Source organism: Echinococcus granulosus, assembly GCF_000524195.1.
Source record: "Echinococcus granulosus chromosome Unknown EG_S00039, whole genome shotgun sequence".
NCBI lineage: Eukaryota > Metazoa > Platyhelminthes > Cestoda > Cyclophyllidea > Taeniidae > Echinococcus > Echinococcus granulosus.
In genome coordinates, this window is record NW_020170419.1 from 328,131 (window position 1) to 346,847 (window position 18,717).

An 18,717-nucleotide genomic window follows, 5' to 3' on the forward strand; every position below is an offset into this window, starting at 1 on the left:
AGCTTAGCAAATTTTGCACAATTCCCATGTTGCTTCTTTTGATTTTATTTACAAATTTTTGGTTAGACAGTGCTATATGTTTATTCGAAATAATGGACAGCTCATTTGCATCCTTTACTTTTTGGTCGCTTTTGAGCGCTTTTCCGTTCATCAATGACCTTTCCCCTATCATGGCTCCGAATCAATGGCATACATGGGATGAACATATCCCGAAGACCGCGGCATCGAAATAGGTTTGGTAGGTCATTATGACCTTTGCAGCATATAGCAGGAATTTTACTAGAATGCGAAGAGTAGAAGAGTACAAGTAGAATTTTCCACCTCCTATTATTTTAAGCTTACATATTGCCTAATCCGTCTATATGTCATGAGGTGATAGGAGTCCACCCACTTCCCACACAAGAGTTAAACATGAAAAAGCGTGACATATCATGTTTAGCTGCAAGGAAGCAGAATACAAACATACCCTGTTGACAAAGCTCCGTATGCACCTCCAGATACGCAAGTCGGAAAAAATTCATCCCACATCTTCGACACTGGAACGGAGCTTGATCTAGCATATTCCAAACACATTAATTGAATGAAGGGGCAGTTGTGCTTCTCGTTGGATTGGTAATTGGCGAATGAGCAAAGGAAGCATTTGAGGGGAAGACTGTAGTATTCAACATTTGTAGATACCATGTTTTATCTATTTTATTGGTATACAGGCTTATAATGGTAAAAGGCAATAAAACAAGAAACGACAAAGGACAACAATGCAGAAATCTGATGTAGCTGTATGAACCTACGTGAGGTTGAGGGTAAATGCGGTGAACCAGGAGGAGATGACATTTTTTCCAAGGTGTTCCTGAGAAATGAAGCCTAAACAACTGCTCATATAAACGAAACTGAATAAAATTGAACAAGACTTCGCAAAACTACTTCAGTACCCTGAACAAGTTTATTCCTCATGAAATGTAATCGAAAGAGTTTAAAAGTGTTAAGTACTCAGCAATTTGCTTTTCATTTTCTTATATCCTCCAGCTAATTTTTACCATTTTCATAGCTCATTGGAATACCGCGACGTCACTAACGTGTTTTGTGGCTGGCTCAGAAACCACAACTGCAAATGATAGCCCTCACTTTTGCAGGGCAATGCGCACACCATAGATGTCAACATCAGTGAGTCAAAATTAGGGACATCGAAATGGAAAGAAAGGAAAATGCATCACAGGACAGGAAATGCCGGGATGGACAAATGCTCCAGCTGAGGAGATATCGAGCACTCTTTCCACGGCAGTAGTGAATGCAGACATGGTCATCTCAATCTGCCTCACCACTGACAAAAAATAGTTGCGCTTGTTACCCATCTACCTCCACATCACAAAGGCGACTTGGCACCTGCAAACTCAACCCCATGTCCCGGGATATCTGCAACCTTAGCGCAAACCACTTGCATGGCAATCAAACTACAGCCGAATAGTAGTCTCAAGATCACACTTTCGACAGAATAGTTAACCCCCGAAATCACCATCTAGCCAAAACCTCCTGGTATACCCACTTACCACCTGCACCACATGTAAAACTGTTCGTAGCTCAACAACGCAATGAGGTCAAAGAATACACAAATATAAATCAAGACCAAAAAAATTAAATGAAAAGGATAGAAAAGGAGTCCTATCGTGAGTGGTCGATTGAGTTCAGAAGCAATAATACCTAAAAGTGATGTTTCTTCTCCCATTCTTCTCTCGATACATCAAACTACCTATGCATACATCTGTCCATGCCGTAATGCATCCACCCATCTATCAACCCCTCAGTCTACTTACATGTCTAACTGCCTATCCAACTGTACTACACAAACATGCTGAGCTATTGCCATTGCTAAAATGCGGAAAGAAATATGCTTTATTGCCGAAAATTTATCTTGAAAAGTCATCTGTCCACCGACACTTCAGGAGAATTTGTAAGGTTAAATTTAAACTGCATACATAGGCAAGAACCATTCTTATGTTGTGCATTTTTAAACAGCGGTAGCAAGCAAATTTTGCTACTTAAAATATATAAATGAATGATCTCTCAGAGTTAGTTTGTTCAAGTCGTACCTCATGCCTAAGAATAACAATGAACTTTTTAAAAATAATTACATTTAATACCTAATTAGGTAATAAGGAATGGGGGTGGTACTGAAACTAGTATCAGTACTGGTTGAAATTACGGCACCTACTTTCCCTCACACAATGATAATTTGATGCTATCGCTGATTATGGAGTATTCTCCTAGTGGAAAACAATCTCATAATGCAAAACCAAGGTTAGTAAAAATGCGTTGTTATCAACACGAACTAATGAACTCTTAATGCTATTCGACGGGATTGCGGCTCTTATTTGTTCAATTTCTTCAAAAATTACTTTTAATCTGCTGACATTTTTGGCCACAATCAAAGCAGGAGCGCCTGCAAGCAGATATTGTGCACAGAAAACACAAAATAAGTGAAGTTCAAAGCGTTGACATTGGACCGGCACTCGATTAAAATAAGAAAAGAGTGCATTTGAAGTGAAAAGCATTGGCGACTGCTTGTTTAGAGCTAAGTGACATCGCCTAGTGTTAATGCTTTTTAAAGTCAGATAGGAATGATACCCGTTTTTTTTGTTTTTGTTGCAGTTAAAACGCTTGTGTTAGGCTGCATTAAAAGTCAGTAGAATGCGTAAATTCTTTGCATCGCCCACTGGTACACGTCCATTCCATTCATCTCAACGTAACCAAAGCATATATATGACCTAAATTTCCAATTGTCCAGAGGCGAAAAATCTACCACATGAATACGAGAAAAAGGAGTCATGAAGTTAGGTACTTGTTACCCTAATCTCAAACGGAATGATTTAAGTTAGCATTAAATAAACTTTAAGAAAAGTAATGCCTATATACTACCAAACATGCTAACTTCTGCATGGCCAGATAAAATTACAACACTGTTTGCTTAAATACCTGAGGAGTATTAGCAGGACGAGATTTCGCAGATTGGTTTTTGAGGCAAGCCCAACCTTTACAAATCCCATTCAGCTAAGAAATGCGATCCGATCCTCTCTGCTGGTATAACGTCTTCATCTAGTCGCCCAGGGCATATACACTCTGAGTTCTCGTCTTTCTCGGAACATTATGACGATTCCTCCACTACCTAATTTGCATTCCCTAAATCTCTTCTCACCTAGGGGCTGGGTTTAAATGAAATGGGTATTGCAACCGTGCCAGAGTTTATTTGCGTCAGTCACTTAAGTTGAAGTACAATGTATGATGTGCTTCTTTAATGACTGTACATTCCCGCTTCAGAATTTACCATTAAAATCAGTTTTTGCCAAATTAATAAAGCTAAACAGTGGTTATTTTAGAGAACACATCCCATAATTAGAGAATTCTCAGCTTCATGCAAGTCATTATTGCAAAGCAATTCAGACTATATGCTAGGCTTAGAAAGGGCTAGGAATGGTAACGTTTTGCAATGCTTCCACTGTTGTGTCAGCATAATTTATGTTTTTGGCATCATCTGAGCAACTACAAAATTGACAGTGGTAAATGCAAATTTATCCATTGCTTCACTACTTGTACGGATAATCTGAAATGCCACCAATCACGCCTAGGCCTAATTTGTTGATTAAGATATGTTGCATTTTCATTTAAAAATGGCGATCACTGAAAAAATTTATGCTAGTTAATGCCTTGGCCATATTTTATCTCCACTTGTCCTAACTTTAGGCTGAAATTTGTAATTGCTAGTGTGACAATGTTTCTTATTGTTGAGCTCTCACTTTGGCAATGGACAGACTCGACTTCCGCAATTATGCCCTCTTCGGGCGTCCGGGTGGCAAGGTCATACCAGCAGCCCTAAATCACTTTCTGTACGTTAATCATATCTGAGTATTATCTCATCTTCTCTCTTTACAAAAGCATTGACGAGGTGCACTGGTACAATCTGCATGGTGAATTTTGGCTTATAAACTGCACCCCGGAGAGTAGTAATGATGACCACTTTTGCGAAGCCAAATGAGAGCACTCCATGTAGACCATATATAAATAAGAACACAGACCCAAATTTTGAAAATGTTCTTTTAGAAGTGATACATATAAGTTAAAACTATTGGAACATTAAGAAGCTCTCTTCATAGAAGCCTTTGATACCAGTTTGTATATCTCCTTACATCCTTGACTCCTAGCGAGCGACAAGGCCGTGTCTCTACCGCCTATTCTTCGCGCATTAGCATTAGCTCCTGCAAAAGTTTGTGCGTCTTTCTTAGTAAAACATGGCAAAAGTTATCATAAAAGCCAATTTTAATGTAACCATTCCAAAACTAAAGCTCACGTAACCAGCTTTATAAGAATCAATTGATCTTTTTATGATTAAGGTAAACTACCCAAGTTTGCAAGCAGCGTTTGGACAAATCTGAGGTTGCTCATTTAATTAGGGAAAAGAAAGCACAAGTCAAACCTCGTACCAGCAGCCAACAATGCGGCAACCATTTCGATCTTTCCGGTTCTTGTAGCTTCCATCAGTGGTGTATAACCTTGTCCATCTAACTGCTCAATATTTGCTCCATTGGTTATGAGAAGGTCTAGAGTATTGACATTGTTAGAACTGATAGCCAAAAAGATGAGTGGTGTGTAAGTATCATCGTAATGATTGGCATCTGCCCCGTGATTGAGCAGGATTTGGACCAGCTCTACGTGGCCCAATAGCACAGCCTCTCGTAGTGCAGCATTTAACTCTCCCCTCCTATCTGCTATCGGAGGTCCACGTTCCAGGAGAAGCTTCACAATCTCTACTTTGCCCTGCAGAAGCGAAGATGAAGAAGCACGTCTAGGCGCCCCAATGTGCGAATATTGGTTTAATTAAGAAATATAGGGTGTGTAAAGGAAAGAGAAAACTCCAGTTTCGGAAGTAAAGATTTGACTCAAGGAGTTTTGCAAGCCGGGCAAAAGACTACTAAACTCTTACGTTAAAAGGTTAACTCACCGATTTGCATGCAAGTGTTAGAGCGGATTCCCTGTTGTCGTTCAGTTGAGGGCTTAATACAGCGTTGCAGCCGAGCAGATGCCGAACAACTTCGATGTGACCTTCCATGGCAGCCACCATTAGTGGAGTGCGTTGGCTACGATTTGCGAGTTCCAAGGGACTATGGCGCAGCAGAAGAAGCATCACGCAATCCAAATGCCCTGCAGCAGACGCAGAGTGAAGGGGAGTGTTGCCCCATCCATCAGTTTGGGAAACTGATGCTTTGTGTTCCAGAAGGTCATACATTACCTCGTAGTAGCCATGCTCGGCGGCCACTATGAGCGGAGTTTTCCTTCCACATACTTCATACATATTTGGATTCGTCTAATAAAAGTATGTTCTGTAATCTAACTACTGTGACACTTTTCTAAAGATACTCTCACACAAGTGCAAGGACAATCGGAAATATGCACAAAACCCTACGTCTTCCTGTGCGTCCTGAAAGGGATTAAACTTAAAAACATAAATCGTGCCTTTTTCACATGAACTGAAGCCAACAAAACTCGGTTTTTAAGGTCATGTGATGCGATTTGAAATGATAATCTAGAAACTAAACTGAATGGCAAATAGTTTAACATACGCCTTTTTGAAGCAACTGCCGAACAGCATGCGCATCGCCTCTGAAAACAGCTTTCAATAATGCTATTCCGCTTTTATCCACACGAACAGCAGGCCAATTGTCTGCATTTTTCCAGCTTTCCTTCAGAATGTGTGATAATGCAAGCGTAATAATGATTAGCAAAATAATTCAGTGGAACTGCTTTTGAGGGCAGAAAAGTTGCCATAAAAACGAATGGGACTGTTTTTTAGTTAATTAGTACAGAATGGGAGGTCTTGGAGTAATTCCTAAAAAGCCTCTATTCAGATATCACTGCGAAAACGAATTTCACCCTTATATCCAAGCATCACTCCATTACCTTCCGCTCATCCATTCTGATTGAGGAAACGGTTTAGCCACCTGAGCCATGGCATGAACACGATTTTCATGATCTGTGTTGCTGACCCCAATTTTGTTTAAATTGGGTGAATTTGTTCATGCAGGCTCAAAAAGGCACAGATTGTAGCCACGAGTGCATTTAGAAACAAGCAAAGAAATGCCTCTGATGACAGCATAATACAAGGGCGCTGGGACGCATGCTTAATATATGCGTTTAAAATTAAATAGAAACAAACTATTTTAGGCCATGGAAAGGGCCGATATAAGCAGAGAATTCCAACTAAGTGCCTGAGGAAAATATGGAAATTCATAACCCTGTTGGAATGGGGCATCTTTACAGTCTGTCAATATTTGAAAGGGAGCATAATCTACATTTAATCAAAGGGAAAATTGCAGAGGTGTGGTTTGGCAGATCACATCATTCCAACTGCAGCGATTGCCATTTCGCCCTATAATTTTAAACAATGTGCAACACACAAACACAGAATCACATTTGAGAAATAAGTTTTCATGGCTTCAGTTAGTTTAGGCTAATTTTGCCCCAACCTAACAGATAACTACTTTAAAAGGCTTGCAGCTTGTTGTCCGTTTTCTCAAACTCTGCTCGATCAACCGATATGTAATGTATATATTGCAGGCTCTGGTTGAATATGCGCGATGTTGACACAGGTCTATTTAGACCCTTTGCCACGCAATTGGCATATAACTGTCTTAATAAGTCAAGTTCATTTGGTTTTTGTAATTGGCGGCATTCGCACCGCATTTGGCTGTCCAAACAATTCCATGAAGCAAATGTTGGCTTCCAATCTCAATAGTCGTAAGCAATTCTACTTTAAATTATAAAAAAACAAAAAATGTGGTTTTAAACAATTAGAAATTAGGGAAATAAGTAGCACTGCCATGTTGAGGAAAAAATAGTTAAAGTCTCAAAACTTCTCCAAAATCCACAGGCATACACTTCCACTCATGCATCAAAGCAAATTTACCATTTGATACACCCTAAGTATATTTGTGTAATGTGCATATGATAGTGGCACTTGTCTTTGGCGCCCAGACGCTGACCGTCGAGTCAAACAATAGTAGTCTGAGTATTGTCGATAAACGCAAGGAAGTATGGTCATATTGCAAGGGACTGTGTCAATGTCTCAATTACACGGTGTGATGAGTGGTAAGGAAGAATCTTTTGGCCTAAGGATATTTTAATTTAGAATAGCCAGTTTAGCCTTTCGCCACACATTCTTGCACGTAAATCAAGCGAAATACAAAAGTGACATTACTCGATTGCACTGAATTCGCGTAAACAACGACAGGTTTACCTAAGAGATAACTCACGATTGCTTACTCTGCAGAGCTAAACTACTAAAGCACTTTGATGGTATTGCCAAATGCAGTAGCACGAATGAAAGAATTTTTGCTCTCATTGTCAAGAATTTCATGCAAATCAACGCAGTAATCATACATCGGTACAGTCGAAGGGATAAGCAGTCAATGAAAAATGTTTCGATGCATATCTTGATTAATTGGTTGCCTTCATATAACTTTAGCATGCCGCAGGTATCCGGAATTCGTAAAAAGCTGTAGTAGCACTTTTTAAAAAGGTATTACCGAGATGCACGAAGTCTGAGAGGCTATTGGCCATGTCAGTGAGCTGAAGCGCAATTCGTGGAGAAGCAGCTGCAGATTTAAGTTAACGGCTGAAACATTTCACAACGGTATAATGCGATATTTAGTTCTAGGATGTGTGATTGCATATTAAATTAGGAAATCTAAATGCAACAGACTCATTTCCCTTAGTTTATTTCATAAAAGTACTAAGATGGCCCTTTCCATTCTCACTAGCCTAGGGGATTTGATTGGTCTTAACACTGAAGTAACAGTTAATGTACTTGGAATATGTCAGGCCACAGGATATTGACCAATCAGAAGGGATTAGGTGGATATGAGACGTGCCAGAAATACGCACTCAGGAGAAAATTTCTAAAAAATTGGAGCAATAATGCTTTCCAAGTATGAAGGCATCCTAGCGCTTGCGTGCTTTCTATGGTGAAGCAACAGCAAATAGAGTAATTATAAAATCCAAATTTTATCTAATGGAACTTGTCGATACTTATTCATGTTTGCGAATAAAAATTAAAATTGGACCATCGGAGACCCAGTTCAAGCAATACCAAAATAAACAGTGATAAGATACTAAGCATTGCAATTGACAGTATTTGTCTCTTCGTCCTAATCATTTTGACGGCATCATTTGAGCAATAATAATTTGAATGATAACATTTTGAGATAGGTAAGGAATCCAACAACTGTTTATGCCAACGTATTATTTTGGTTTAACTTGCTCTACGTATGAGGTTTAATCAACCTAGAAAATATGTACTTTAAGAAACATAAATGTCTGATTTTCGTTAGTGTAAGCTAATCTTCTTCTTAAGTATGTCCTTTTGAAGAATGAATTTTTAACGTCATAATGCTAATTATCTCTGTCGCCACAATCACAAGACGACTGGAAACGCTTGCAAATGCCTACTTCGGTACCGCCCTACTCCACATAGCCACAGTTTGCCATGCAATGCCCGAAATAACTTTTTAACCATAAGATAACGTCACCAATGATGAGTAAACATGTGCCGAAATTTGAGCATAATTGTGAGTCAAATCGGAAGAGGTAGCACTCTGATGGGCTGAAACTCGGCAAACGGAAAGTGTTGGCTTCAGCAAGAGCGAAATACCTAATAGACAAAGTGTATTTTAATTCTAGTTGCGAATTTGACATTCATGTAAAGAGTCATTGATAAAGTTTTTATTTAGGTAGATCAAGGCCAAATCTACCAGCATCTTCATTGTCAACCACACCAACCCACTTAATCATTCAAATGGTCTATTCCTCTGATGTGTAGTCGTTGGAATTAGCATGACAATGGGTAGAAGGATAGAATACAAAATTCGACATAAAATTGCAACCCAAATTATGATTAGATATCTAACATTCATGTTTAATAAATAGTATTCATGCATTGCATATTATGAATGACATGTAAACAATGATTCCCTTACCTGTGTGTAGTGACCGCAAATGTAGCTAAAGAAGTCATTAAAATAACTGTAGTGCATGTTTTCATTCCTTCAGCCACAAATCGCTTTAGTAAAAGTTGGCTTCAAGCCACCCACAACTGCAATATTTTGCCCAAGTCCATTGTACTGTGGGCAAACCCTCCAACCTGGATGTTCGAATCTACATCGACTGACCGAATAATCTGCCAGACGTTCCGAGTCCTTGGAGTACTTCCGGACAGGTAAACATAGGTACAATAAAACGCTACAAAGGACAGTTGTACGTGGAATAACTTGAAGTACCAACAGGTGTGTTTCTAATTACGAACGTTTCAAGATGGAACGCACCATTAGTAGCATGCTGCTGGCAGGAGGGTGCACCCTTCTTCGAACCTCAATGTGAGTTGCAAGAAGATGTTCTTGTTAACCATCATTGGGTAGTTTGCGAGATGCAACAGATGTGGGAGTGATCAGGCTAAAGACCTTCATGAAGAGAGCTGTTAATACAAAAATTGCGTAGAGTTATTGCTTTGCTTGCACAGAGGAGCAGTAAGTGCGAAGCTTACTGTTACTCAGTTAATGGCAACTCACCATTCCTTACTCATGTCATCGTGGCAGATGGACTATGTGGGTAAGAGAATCGCGCTCATTTATACATGAGGCATGATGTGATCACACAGGCTATGATATCATATGAGATTATACAGCCGTGCCAATTTTGCCTCAGGTCAAGCGGGCTTTATAATGAAAATCTGCAGAAATACTTTAGCCTTATTTCACAACTATGGTGTAGCAATAGGCAGATTTTACCGAATAAAATGTGTAGGTCCCCATTTATGCGGTGCATGAATGATGTTGCAGGAAAGCATGGCTAGAGATGGACTGACGTTTTGCAATTCCCTTGCAAAGCTGTCTTAAGGACAAATTTTTTTGGTGACAGACGATTAGATCTCACCAACCCCAAGGCCTAGTAGACGACACGGCTATTACAAGGAAATGATGAAGGCTGATTCTCTTCCCCACTTATAAAGTTCATGCTTCGTAAACACTTCTATTCCAACTTGATCACTCCTCTGAAGTAGGATGTGGCAGACCACAAAATTACTAAATCCGTTATTGGCTGTGATTGCGTTATATTTGTCTGGATGCCAAAGAAACAATAAATGCTTCGTTAATGTGCAACGGTGTGCCTAAAAAGTAACGAATTTAGGCAACACTTTACCGCTTGCCTCACAATTTTACACACTGCCTGATGGCATACAACCTTGGCAGGTGACAATCTAGTGCATAGTAGATTTAGCAAAGACTTGAGACAATAAAGTCTCAGGACAGAAGTCCAGATGGGCAGGTAGTATGCAGCATCCAAGTAATTTTAATTTTAGTCTACTTACAATCGATTTAAATGGAAGCAAAGGCACTTTGCCTATTTGATTAAATATATATTGGGAGTACCCTGCGAAGTTTTTATGTAAAACATTGAACTCTTGCCCTGACTAAATGCTCACTTACCAATTATTATGCATCCGTTTTAGTGCTTCTTTTTACCGACCTCTGGGTTCAGTACTTCAGGATCAACGTGCCGCCCTGATCAAAATGTCTTCCATTGTGTGTTGCTACAGACTGAGAAATAATCACGCTTTATAAGCTTCTCAGCGTTCCTCTCCGCTTTGTGGGCATTAGTGGCATCCGCCAAGCTGCAGAGGATGACGCGCCCTGGGTATTGGCCGCTCGAATAACACTTAATTTCTTATATAGGTCACTGATTAACAACAGTGATATGGTCTCTCCATAAAGGGATTGAAACTTGCAGGTGTGGGTGAATGTCGTGTGGGTATGGAAGTGCAAGTTCACATATCACACAGTTATGCTCATGGGTAGGTTCAGTGTCTAGTCAGGAGAAAATGAACAAAATTAGCGCATCTCGTCCACAAAGAGTGCTTCCGAATAAAAGTGCCATCACAGAAGAATATTAAAATTTGCCTTTTATTTGTAAGTTCTCTGTTTGGAGAATACATTAACCGAAGCCTAGTGGGGTTGACTTACTGCTCTTATTCTCCGTTACTTCGAAATGAGTTTCACCCTCGGTACACTTGAATTTTTAGTAATTACGATGTTATTCGTGCAACATACCCTGCAGAGATATACGTTTCCTTCATAAGCATAAAAATACTTTTGTGTCCTTAGTCCTAATCATCCAACATTTCATATTTTAACATGTATATTTCGAACTATATTGAAGTACACAACATTATTCCTTTTCTGGTTACTACAATACACACGTTACAAATCATATGCATTCTCATAATAGATTGGCGTTGAAGTAAGTGGCATCCAATTACGTGCAGCTTTTTACTTTACCTTATCGCACTTTCTAAGTCATATTTGGATGTGCGGATGCATGTGAAGGGGAAATTCTATGTAAAAAGAGGCAGAGCTACAAATTTATTCAAGAATCAACAAACGCAAGCAACTAGATTCCTTGAACCATTCATTTATTGAGCAAACACAAGTTAGAATTCAATGTAGGGAATCGATAGACTTTGCAAAGCTAGGAAAAACTTCAGCAATGAGCCGCGCCTGCAAGACTGGTAGGTAGGTGGTGGAGACTGACTAACCACCTAATTTGCACAGCTAGTGTACATCTTTTGTAACCACCAATTTGGACTTAAGAAAGTATGAGAAACTGCTCACGAAGATGGCGTCTATCAAAAGTTCAAGTAAGCTAGTCTTTCTGGGTCTGTAATTACCGCGATTACAAAATATATGCAAATAACATGTGACACTGTTGGGCTTACTGCCAATAGAGCTTATGATGACAGAAAAAAAGGACTACTTTTGCATTTAGTCTTTTCTTTTCCATTCTCCTCCATGTCTTCAATATACACTTTGGAGAACGGGCACAGTTATGATTTACGTTGATGCATTCGGTAGGATTATGAGGGATATTACTTTCAGTTCCCGTAATAAAACATCCGCACTCATCCCTTTCTATCAGGTAACTTTATTCATGCAAGAAGTTAAAGTAATCATTAGTTTTTTTACTAGCTTCTGATATTTATAATAGGAAATAAAGAAAATTATACTTCCAAAATGATTAAAAGATGGATGAATGGGACGCGTTGGATTAAAGCAAACCTAAGTAAAATAACTACGCATAATTTGGACAGAATGCAAATCTTGCCTCCCTTCATTTGGTACCTTAATTTCTCCCAAAGATAATTAACAAATAATAAATCTTAGTTGCATTGTCTGCGAAAGTTGTGGTGAGAGCAAAAGAAACTCGACAAGTTGACATGTCATCGGCATATTGGGTGGCGTAGACACGATAACGTCCATCGACTCACGAGAGTGTCAGTTACCCCCCTTAGCCCACAAGATTGCACATTAAGAAATGCAGTAATTAGACATGAAAAACCCACAAAAGAAGACAGGCACTTCCACCTCTCACGTGCTCTAGCTAAACAGATTTTGCCTAATTGAACAGCATTAATGTCAGACAATTTAGTGGTAATAGGGTTCACAAAAGAAATGGCAAATAGTTTACAAAATACCAAATGCCAAGCAGCACTTTACTCTGCCTTTGGGAAATACTGCTTGCTAGAACGCAAATTGCTGTTTTCACCTTCGCCTGTCACAGAACACCATATGTGGTTGGAAGACATCACTATCCATTGAGTGATGCATTCGTGATTTACCATGCAACTCACTCAATGGCTGAAAGGCTGATGCCATCATGTGGCAAGTAAGTGATGTGATAAATTTGAAAATAATGCACAAACAATTAGTGTGTAAGCACGTGACATGCACATTTGTGGGTGTCACACCTGAATCAGCTGGCGATTTGTCATTTACAACTCCATCAAATGAAAAGAAGACAACGGGTCGGAGCAGGAGCATGCAAAGTATGGCGTAAGTGCTTAAAGCGCACTTTGCTAAAGAAGAGATTTGCGTTAGGTAGTGGATGAGCTTTAATTAATTGTGTTTACTTTCGCTTGGATGTGTAGTAACTTCGGCTTCATATCTCAGTGTGACCTAGGAAATATGACGACTCCTCCTGGTCCACCCCGTTTGCTTCCAAGAACATGTCAGTTTTAGCAACGAATTCCGTTTTTTTTACTGTTTTTGTGATAGTATTTGTTATTTTTTGGCATATTCACTTATGTGTATTATACTGTATAAAATGCAGTCCCTTAAAATGCTAGTTTCGCCAGCCCAGCATTTCGTATGTTATTTTGGCCCATTTATGCATTAATAATCTTAAAAGTACCACGATTATCTTCTCACTTATTCACTACAAATCAAATCTACTAGATCAAGACCCATTCCAATGCCGGAGATGTGGAATGTGCTTTTCCAAACGCGCATATCTAATAGAACATATGGAGCACACTCATCAGGGTAAGTTGACACTGTACTTGTTTATAATGCAGCGAACTTCCATATTTAGAATATATTAAAGAAAAATATGGAAGATATTGAGACCTGCGCTACCTGTACAGCCAAAATCAAAATTGTTAACTCATGCATGTCATTGTAAAGTGGATGTTGGCATTTATAGAAGCGAGAAACTTACTTTATATGAGTTGGCATAAATTTGATAAACTTCTGCAAATGTGACATGCCGTTGTTGAATAGACCCAGTTTTGTCATTGAAAGCAAAATATTATTATAAAAGTAGGGCATTGTTCACGTTTCCTTGCATTGTGCACCACTTTATAAAATAAAATGTAGGGTGTCAAGCCCTCCATCCAAGAAATGTAATGCTTAGAGCCCTCTATATGAGGCGAAATCAAATTCCTGTACTACAGCTGTATTGTTATTTGCACTGCAATGCTACTCTGCCTTCACATGATAGCGACGTTATTCTATCAAACAAAGAGTTTGAGACCGTTCTAGCAATTTATTTAGCCAAGAATTGGTATGCCTATTTGCCTATTTGCCCAGTTCTATTCTCTTTGCTTTGGCAATTTATGAAACCTTGCCAGAATTTCTTGCTTTGATTTATTACTTCCACTACTTTCCTAGATAAAAGGTGGTTTCAGTGTCCACTGTGCGAAAAAGCCTTCCCCTGTCATGACGCGCTAAACCAACACCTTTTGAATATCCACGACAGTGAGTCACATAATCGCGAACAATTTGTACGTCTTTTCATGCAACAACTATTTTAAGAAGAAGGTTTGGATTGTAGGAATGCAAAAATTATTTTATCAAAATAACGGGTTTTTGTTATTTCTGCATTTTTAAAGTTAATAATTTAGATGCTTTCATTTTAATGGATCATTCACCAACCGATGTGATATAGGTCTTCATACTTCTGCGATTTAAGGGATGCGCTACAATATTTCTTAAAAGGCTTTATAGGTCGTTTTTATATCTAAGTGGGTTCAACATTTATATTGTTTAAATGGAAATTACCTGTCTATCGGCATTGTCGCAAATGGTTCAGGAGACGCAGCACCCTGAATGATTGCCCGATAGCTAAACTTACTAAATTTGAACCTGCATTACCTGCCAAATATACTATTTTTTGGTATTTAAGGCATTTACTTTTTGAATCTCAAACTTCTAGAGAGGAAGCCATTTACCTGCCAATATTGCTCTACGTCGTTCTCACGAAGAGGCAATTTAAATCTTCATATTTCTGAAGTCCACGAGGGCAAGCAAAATATGTCCCAACGCTTGTTGTGAATTTTAAGCAAAGACTCCTTCTTACTATGCGACGTTCATCTTTCCACCTTCTTCTTTTGTAGGATGGCTTTATTACTGCAAGTATTGCAATGAGTCCTTTTCACAACGGAGCCTTTTAAGCAGGCATATTACTATAATTCACGGGAGAAACTCAGATAGCTCATAGGAGTGTGTTTCCTTCTTTTAATTTTTTCACCTACGGTTAAGGATTGTTGTAATTTTTCTGCTTAGCCATATCCTGAGGGAGGTTGTTCAATGGGATTATTTTCCACGTCGTTTGCAATTCACTCAGAAAGGGAACTGTTTTGAATTTTCGCATAGCAAACTATTATTCTCTCTACTTGGCAGGTAGCATTTTCACCTAATACGTCTATTCCATAGAAAAATATCTTTGCATTTTCTAATTCCTTATTCACAATATGCTGCAATTAGTTGAGCAAATGCACCTGACAGAAGAAACTATTTGGTATTACTGCGAAGTTGGCGACACTTTACCAAAGCTAAATCCACTTAGAAGTGTATTGAAAAAGAGGAGTTAATATTGCACGAAACCACCAAATACATCTTCTTATAAGCATTGCTCCTCTTCTTTTAAGTCGTTACAATTTATGGAATTTTTAGATTGCTACTACTACTGCTTTAAGCGTAAAACCACCAACTTTGAGGTCGACTTCTTTGACTTCCATATTAGAAAGCATATTGTACTGCAGTTTTCACAGCTGGTATCTCAGCATTTTAAGCCGCACATGCCAACACTGTCACCCAAATGTCTTCTTTTAACGTTCAAGGCAAAAAAAGGGATTTGTTGTGCCCATGGTCAAATGTAAATATTCACGAATTCACCTCACTCTCCTCACTTTCTTCTAGGACGGAATCACAGACACCATATTGCTCACCCTTTGCCGTCGTCTGTTAGACTATATGCTGATCAAGCAGTTTCCCAACTTATATGCGTGTACCATCAGGAGCACCACCGTATGTATGCTTCTATTCATTCGATAGAAGCACTGTTTTTAACTATTTCCGACAGAAGGAAATTAGTGTGTTTTTATGTATTATGTTTACTTTAAGCTTAAATCATGCTATATATTAAGAACAAATAAAATAAGTCTTTTTAAACGCTGTTTATTGTACAAGATACACAAGCAGGGTTTGATTGGAAGTTATGTATGCCTCCCCAGTAAGTGGTTACTCGGGACACATAATCCCAAAATTGAGATTTTTTTGCATCTAACCTACAGGCAAAATGAATTTTACCAAAGAGAAATTTTATCATCATTCCTGTTGCATTCTAGGCAGATTATTGGCTTTCAAAGTATCTGGACCAACTTCTGCAGCAATGTTTACTTTATCTAAAAGTAAATGGGAAAACACATACTGCCAATAAAACCACCGTATAACCTACAACTCTCCTGATTTAAACCCAGTAAAAATAGTTAAAAAGTTGTTTAAAGGATGTATATAGAAATAAGAAATAATAATAGGCTGTGTTTTGAGGATTTTAATAAACTGAACATTTGTGCAGTATGAGCCTCCTCTTGCGGCGGACTTTGCATGACTTATTGCACGGAGGATGTTTCACATCAGCACAGCATATAACTTCGTGTCGGATTTCGATAGCCATTAATGCCTGCGTGGATTAATAAATCGGCCAAAAGAAGTTACATAAGTTTTATTTGGAAGGGAGAAAAATATGCAAACGTAAACATAAATCTCTTGAAATACTCTAACGGATTATTGCCGTCCATCCTAACTCAGTTGAGTACAAGATCGAAACGAAGATAGCAGTGCTGCTAAAGGCATTCCAAATTACTCTTAATCGTAAACCTACGGTTACCTAAATGTGTTTAGTTATGGTCTTGCATTTTGTGTCACTCCTAAGTTGTATTTTGTATTCGATGTTAACTTATTTTTGTGCCCTGCTTCTTACTCTTTTTGTGTGCCAATTTATCGATGCCAAACTATCCCACAAAACGTTTTAATTACCGATTGTGTTGGGCAAAGCTTTTGCATAATACGTAATGCAAGCGGTTTTGGTGAGTTTAAGGAAGATAATATGTTAATTTTTAGTGTGAGAGAATATGGGGAGGAAAGATTTGATATTGCCATAAGGCGGATAAACAATAACACAAAAGGGAAAGAATGGAAACTGGAGTGGACTAATGTTGTATTGAATGAAATGGCCCAAAAATTTTATAATTATAGTTTTTACTTTTCACCAGTTCATTATAGGGTAACCTTTGGGGAAATTAAGTGGATAAGTTGGCAAAACTGGTAAGATGAAAACTTAAGCAGTGCTTAAATCTGGGGTTCCAACTATTTTAGCTAAAAGAAGAATGAGAGTGTCGCACAGTTTGAATGGCACAAAGTAATTTGTCTTTCACCTGAGAGTTATAACTTTTCCTATTTCCAGCATTAATGCATACGCTTGCATACTATTCTCGAAACTCAATGACTGTATTTGCTTGCTGAAAAGGTGAAGCATACGTGAAACTATCCCGGACACACAAAACAGAATTGGCACAATTTTGATTTGATGGTGGAGTTTTTTACCCATTGGGTAAAATGTAAAGCGCATAAAATATATATGTATATAAGGGATGCGAGTGACGAAGTCTGTAACACCAATAATTAGATTTGTGAAAACCTTTTGTTAATGGCATTAAGTCATGTAAAATTAAGCAAAACCCAACATATCTAACTGGTCTCGCATGCCCAGCTTACAGTCCCACTGTCTGTTAATGGTCTGCAGGCGCTAGCATTGTTGCACACCACACATGAAGTTGCTATTCAGCCTAGAGCGTTAGCAAATTCAAACGTGTTGAATATTTAGCAAACACATTGCAAATACAAAAGTTATTAATAAATTCCTTAAAACCCGTGCTGCAAGCCTCTGTTCTTTCATTTGTTCATTTTAGTTTATTTCATAGAAAGTGTAATTACTTGGCATCTCAGGGAAGAACTGTGACCTTCACTTTACTGATTTACCAGCTCTAAGGTTGATTAAGGCATGAATGAAACGTCCAAATGCTACTTTTGAGAAAAAAAATCCTCGTAAGTCTTCAAGATGCGATGCATTGTATTGCCTCGAACAGGTAGATGTCAGTCGTAGTTGTTTTACATTTGACAGGCCCTCACACCATCACATCACGCCATGCAAGTAATTTTTTTGGACAAGTGGTAAGTCATAAGACATACCACTTAGAAACAATGACTAACATTAAAAGGTAGAAGAGGTCATAGATTTTCGTATTAAGCTAAAGCTGATTCCCATCCTGATTTCCATCACCGAGGTAGTTTGGGCAAATACCACATTTATTTCTGGTGACATTCATTAATTAACAAGCTGCTCATCGTGAAAAATAAAATAATATATGTCCTACTTGAATTTGGTCATTACTAAGAAACATTACGTATGTTTCTAATGGGAACTTCCACAATACCTTGATACAAGCGATGAGGGGTATTTGACACTTAATCACCGCCTTATGAATGCGGATACATCTATTGCACAAGTAAGGGATTCAAGACTTTGGTGTCGATATCATTTGAAAAAGTTATTTGGCGTGCGATGTAGGCCATAACGTATATGCTGTTCCATCTAATAAAAGTACTCTCATCTTCTCAGAGATTACAGTTTCGACGGAACTGTTAGTTTTCCTAAATAAAGGGAACCCAAGAGAGGTTAGGACTGCTTATTTTTAAAAGGCGAATGTACATAACTCTTGATACATACAGCTTCAGTGCTCAGTGGATGACGTCTCTCATCGTACCTATAGACCACCTAATTTCATCATTGCCATCGCTAAATATCAAACTTAGCAGCACCCTCTAAGGTACAATAAAAGGTTGTCATTGCTGCAGCATAAATGGCTTGTTTTGGGCGCTCCAATGAAATATTTATCTTCTTCATTTAACACCAGCACTTAAGAAACGACGAGAATTTGATAGTGATAAAATAAAATCAGCGTATAATAGGGGTACAGAGGCTGATGTTGCTTGGGTTATTGAAGTC

General features: G+C 38.5%; 2 protein-coding genes across 2 annotated transcripts; one reads left to right on the plus strand and one right to left on the minus strand. All coding sequences in view use genetic code 11, as the record gives it.

Moving 5' to 3' along the window:
• Positions 1-1,804: 1,804 nt before the first annotated feature.
• Positions 1,805-5,338, minus strand: EGR_05376 (Ankyrin repeat and KH domain-containing protein; the record flags this gene model as incomplete). The annotated part of the gene is made up of 3 exons (XM_024494625.1): positions 1,805-1,863; positions 4,470-4,803; positions 4,988-5,338. The coding sequence occupies 3 exons, from the start codon at positions 5,336-5,338 to the stop codon at positions 1,805-1,807; spliced, it is 744 nt and encodes a 247-aa protein (XP_024350952.1).
• Positions 5,339-12,747: 7,409 nt separating this feature from the next.
• On the plus strand, positions 12,748-14,316 carry EGR_05377 (hypothetical protein; the record flags this gene model as incomplete). Its single annotated transcript, XM_024494626.1, has 5 exons — positions 12,748-12,923; positions 13,146-13,236; positions 13,279-13,412; positions 13,474-13,547; positions 14,261-14,316. 5 exons carry the CDS (start codon positions 12,748-12,750, stop codon positions 14,314-14,316), a joined length of 531 nt encoding a protein of 176 aa, XP_024350953.1.
• Between the last annotated feature and the right edge of the window lie 4,401 nt (positions 14,317-18,717).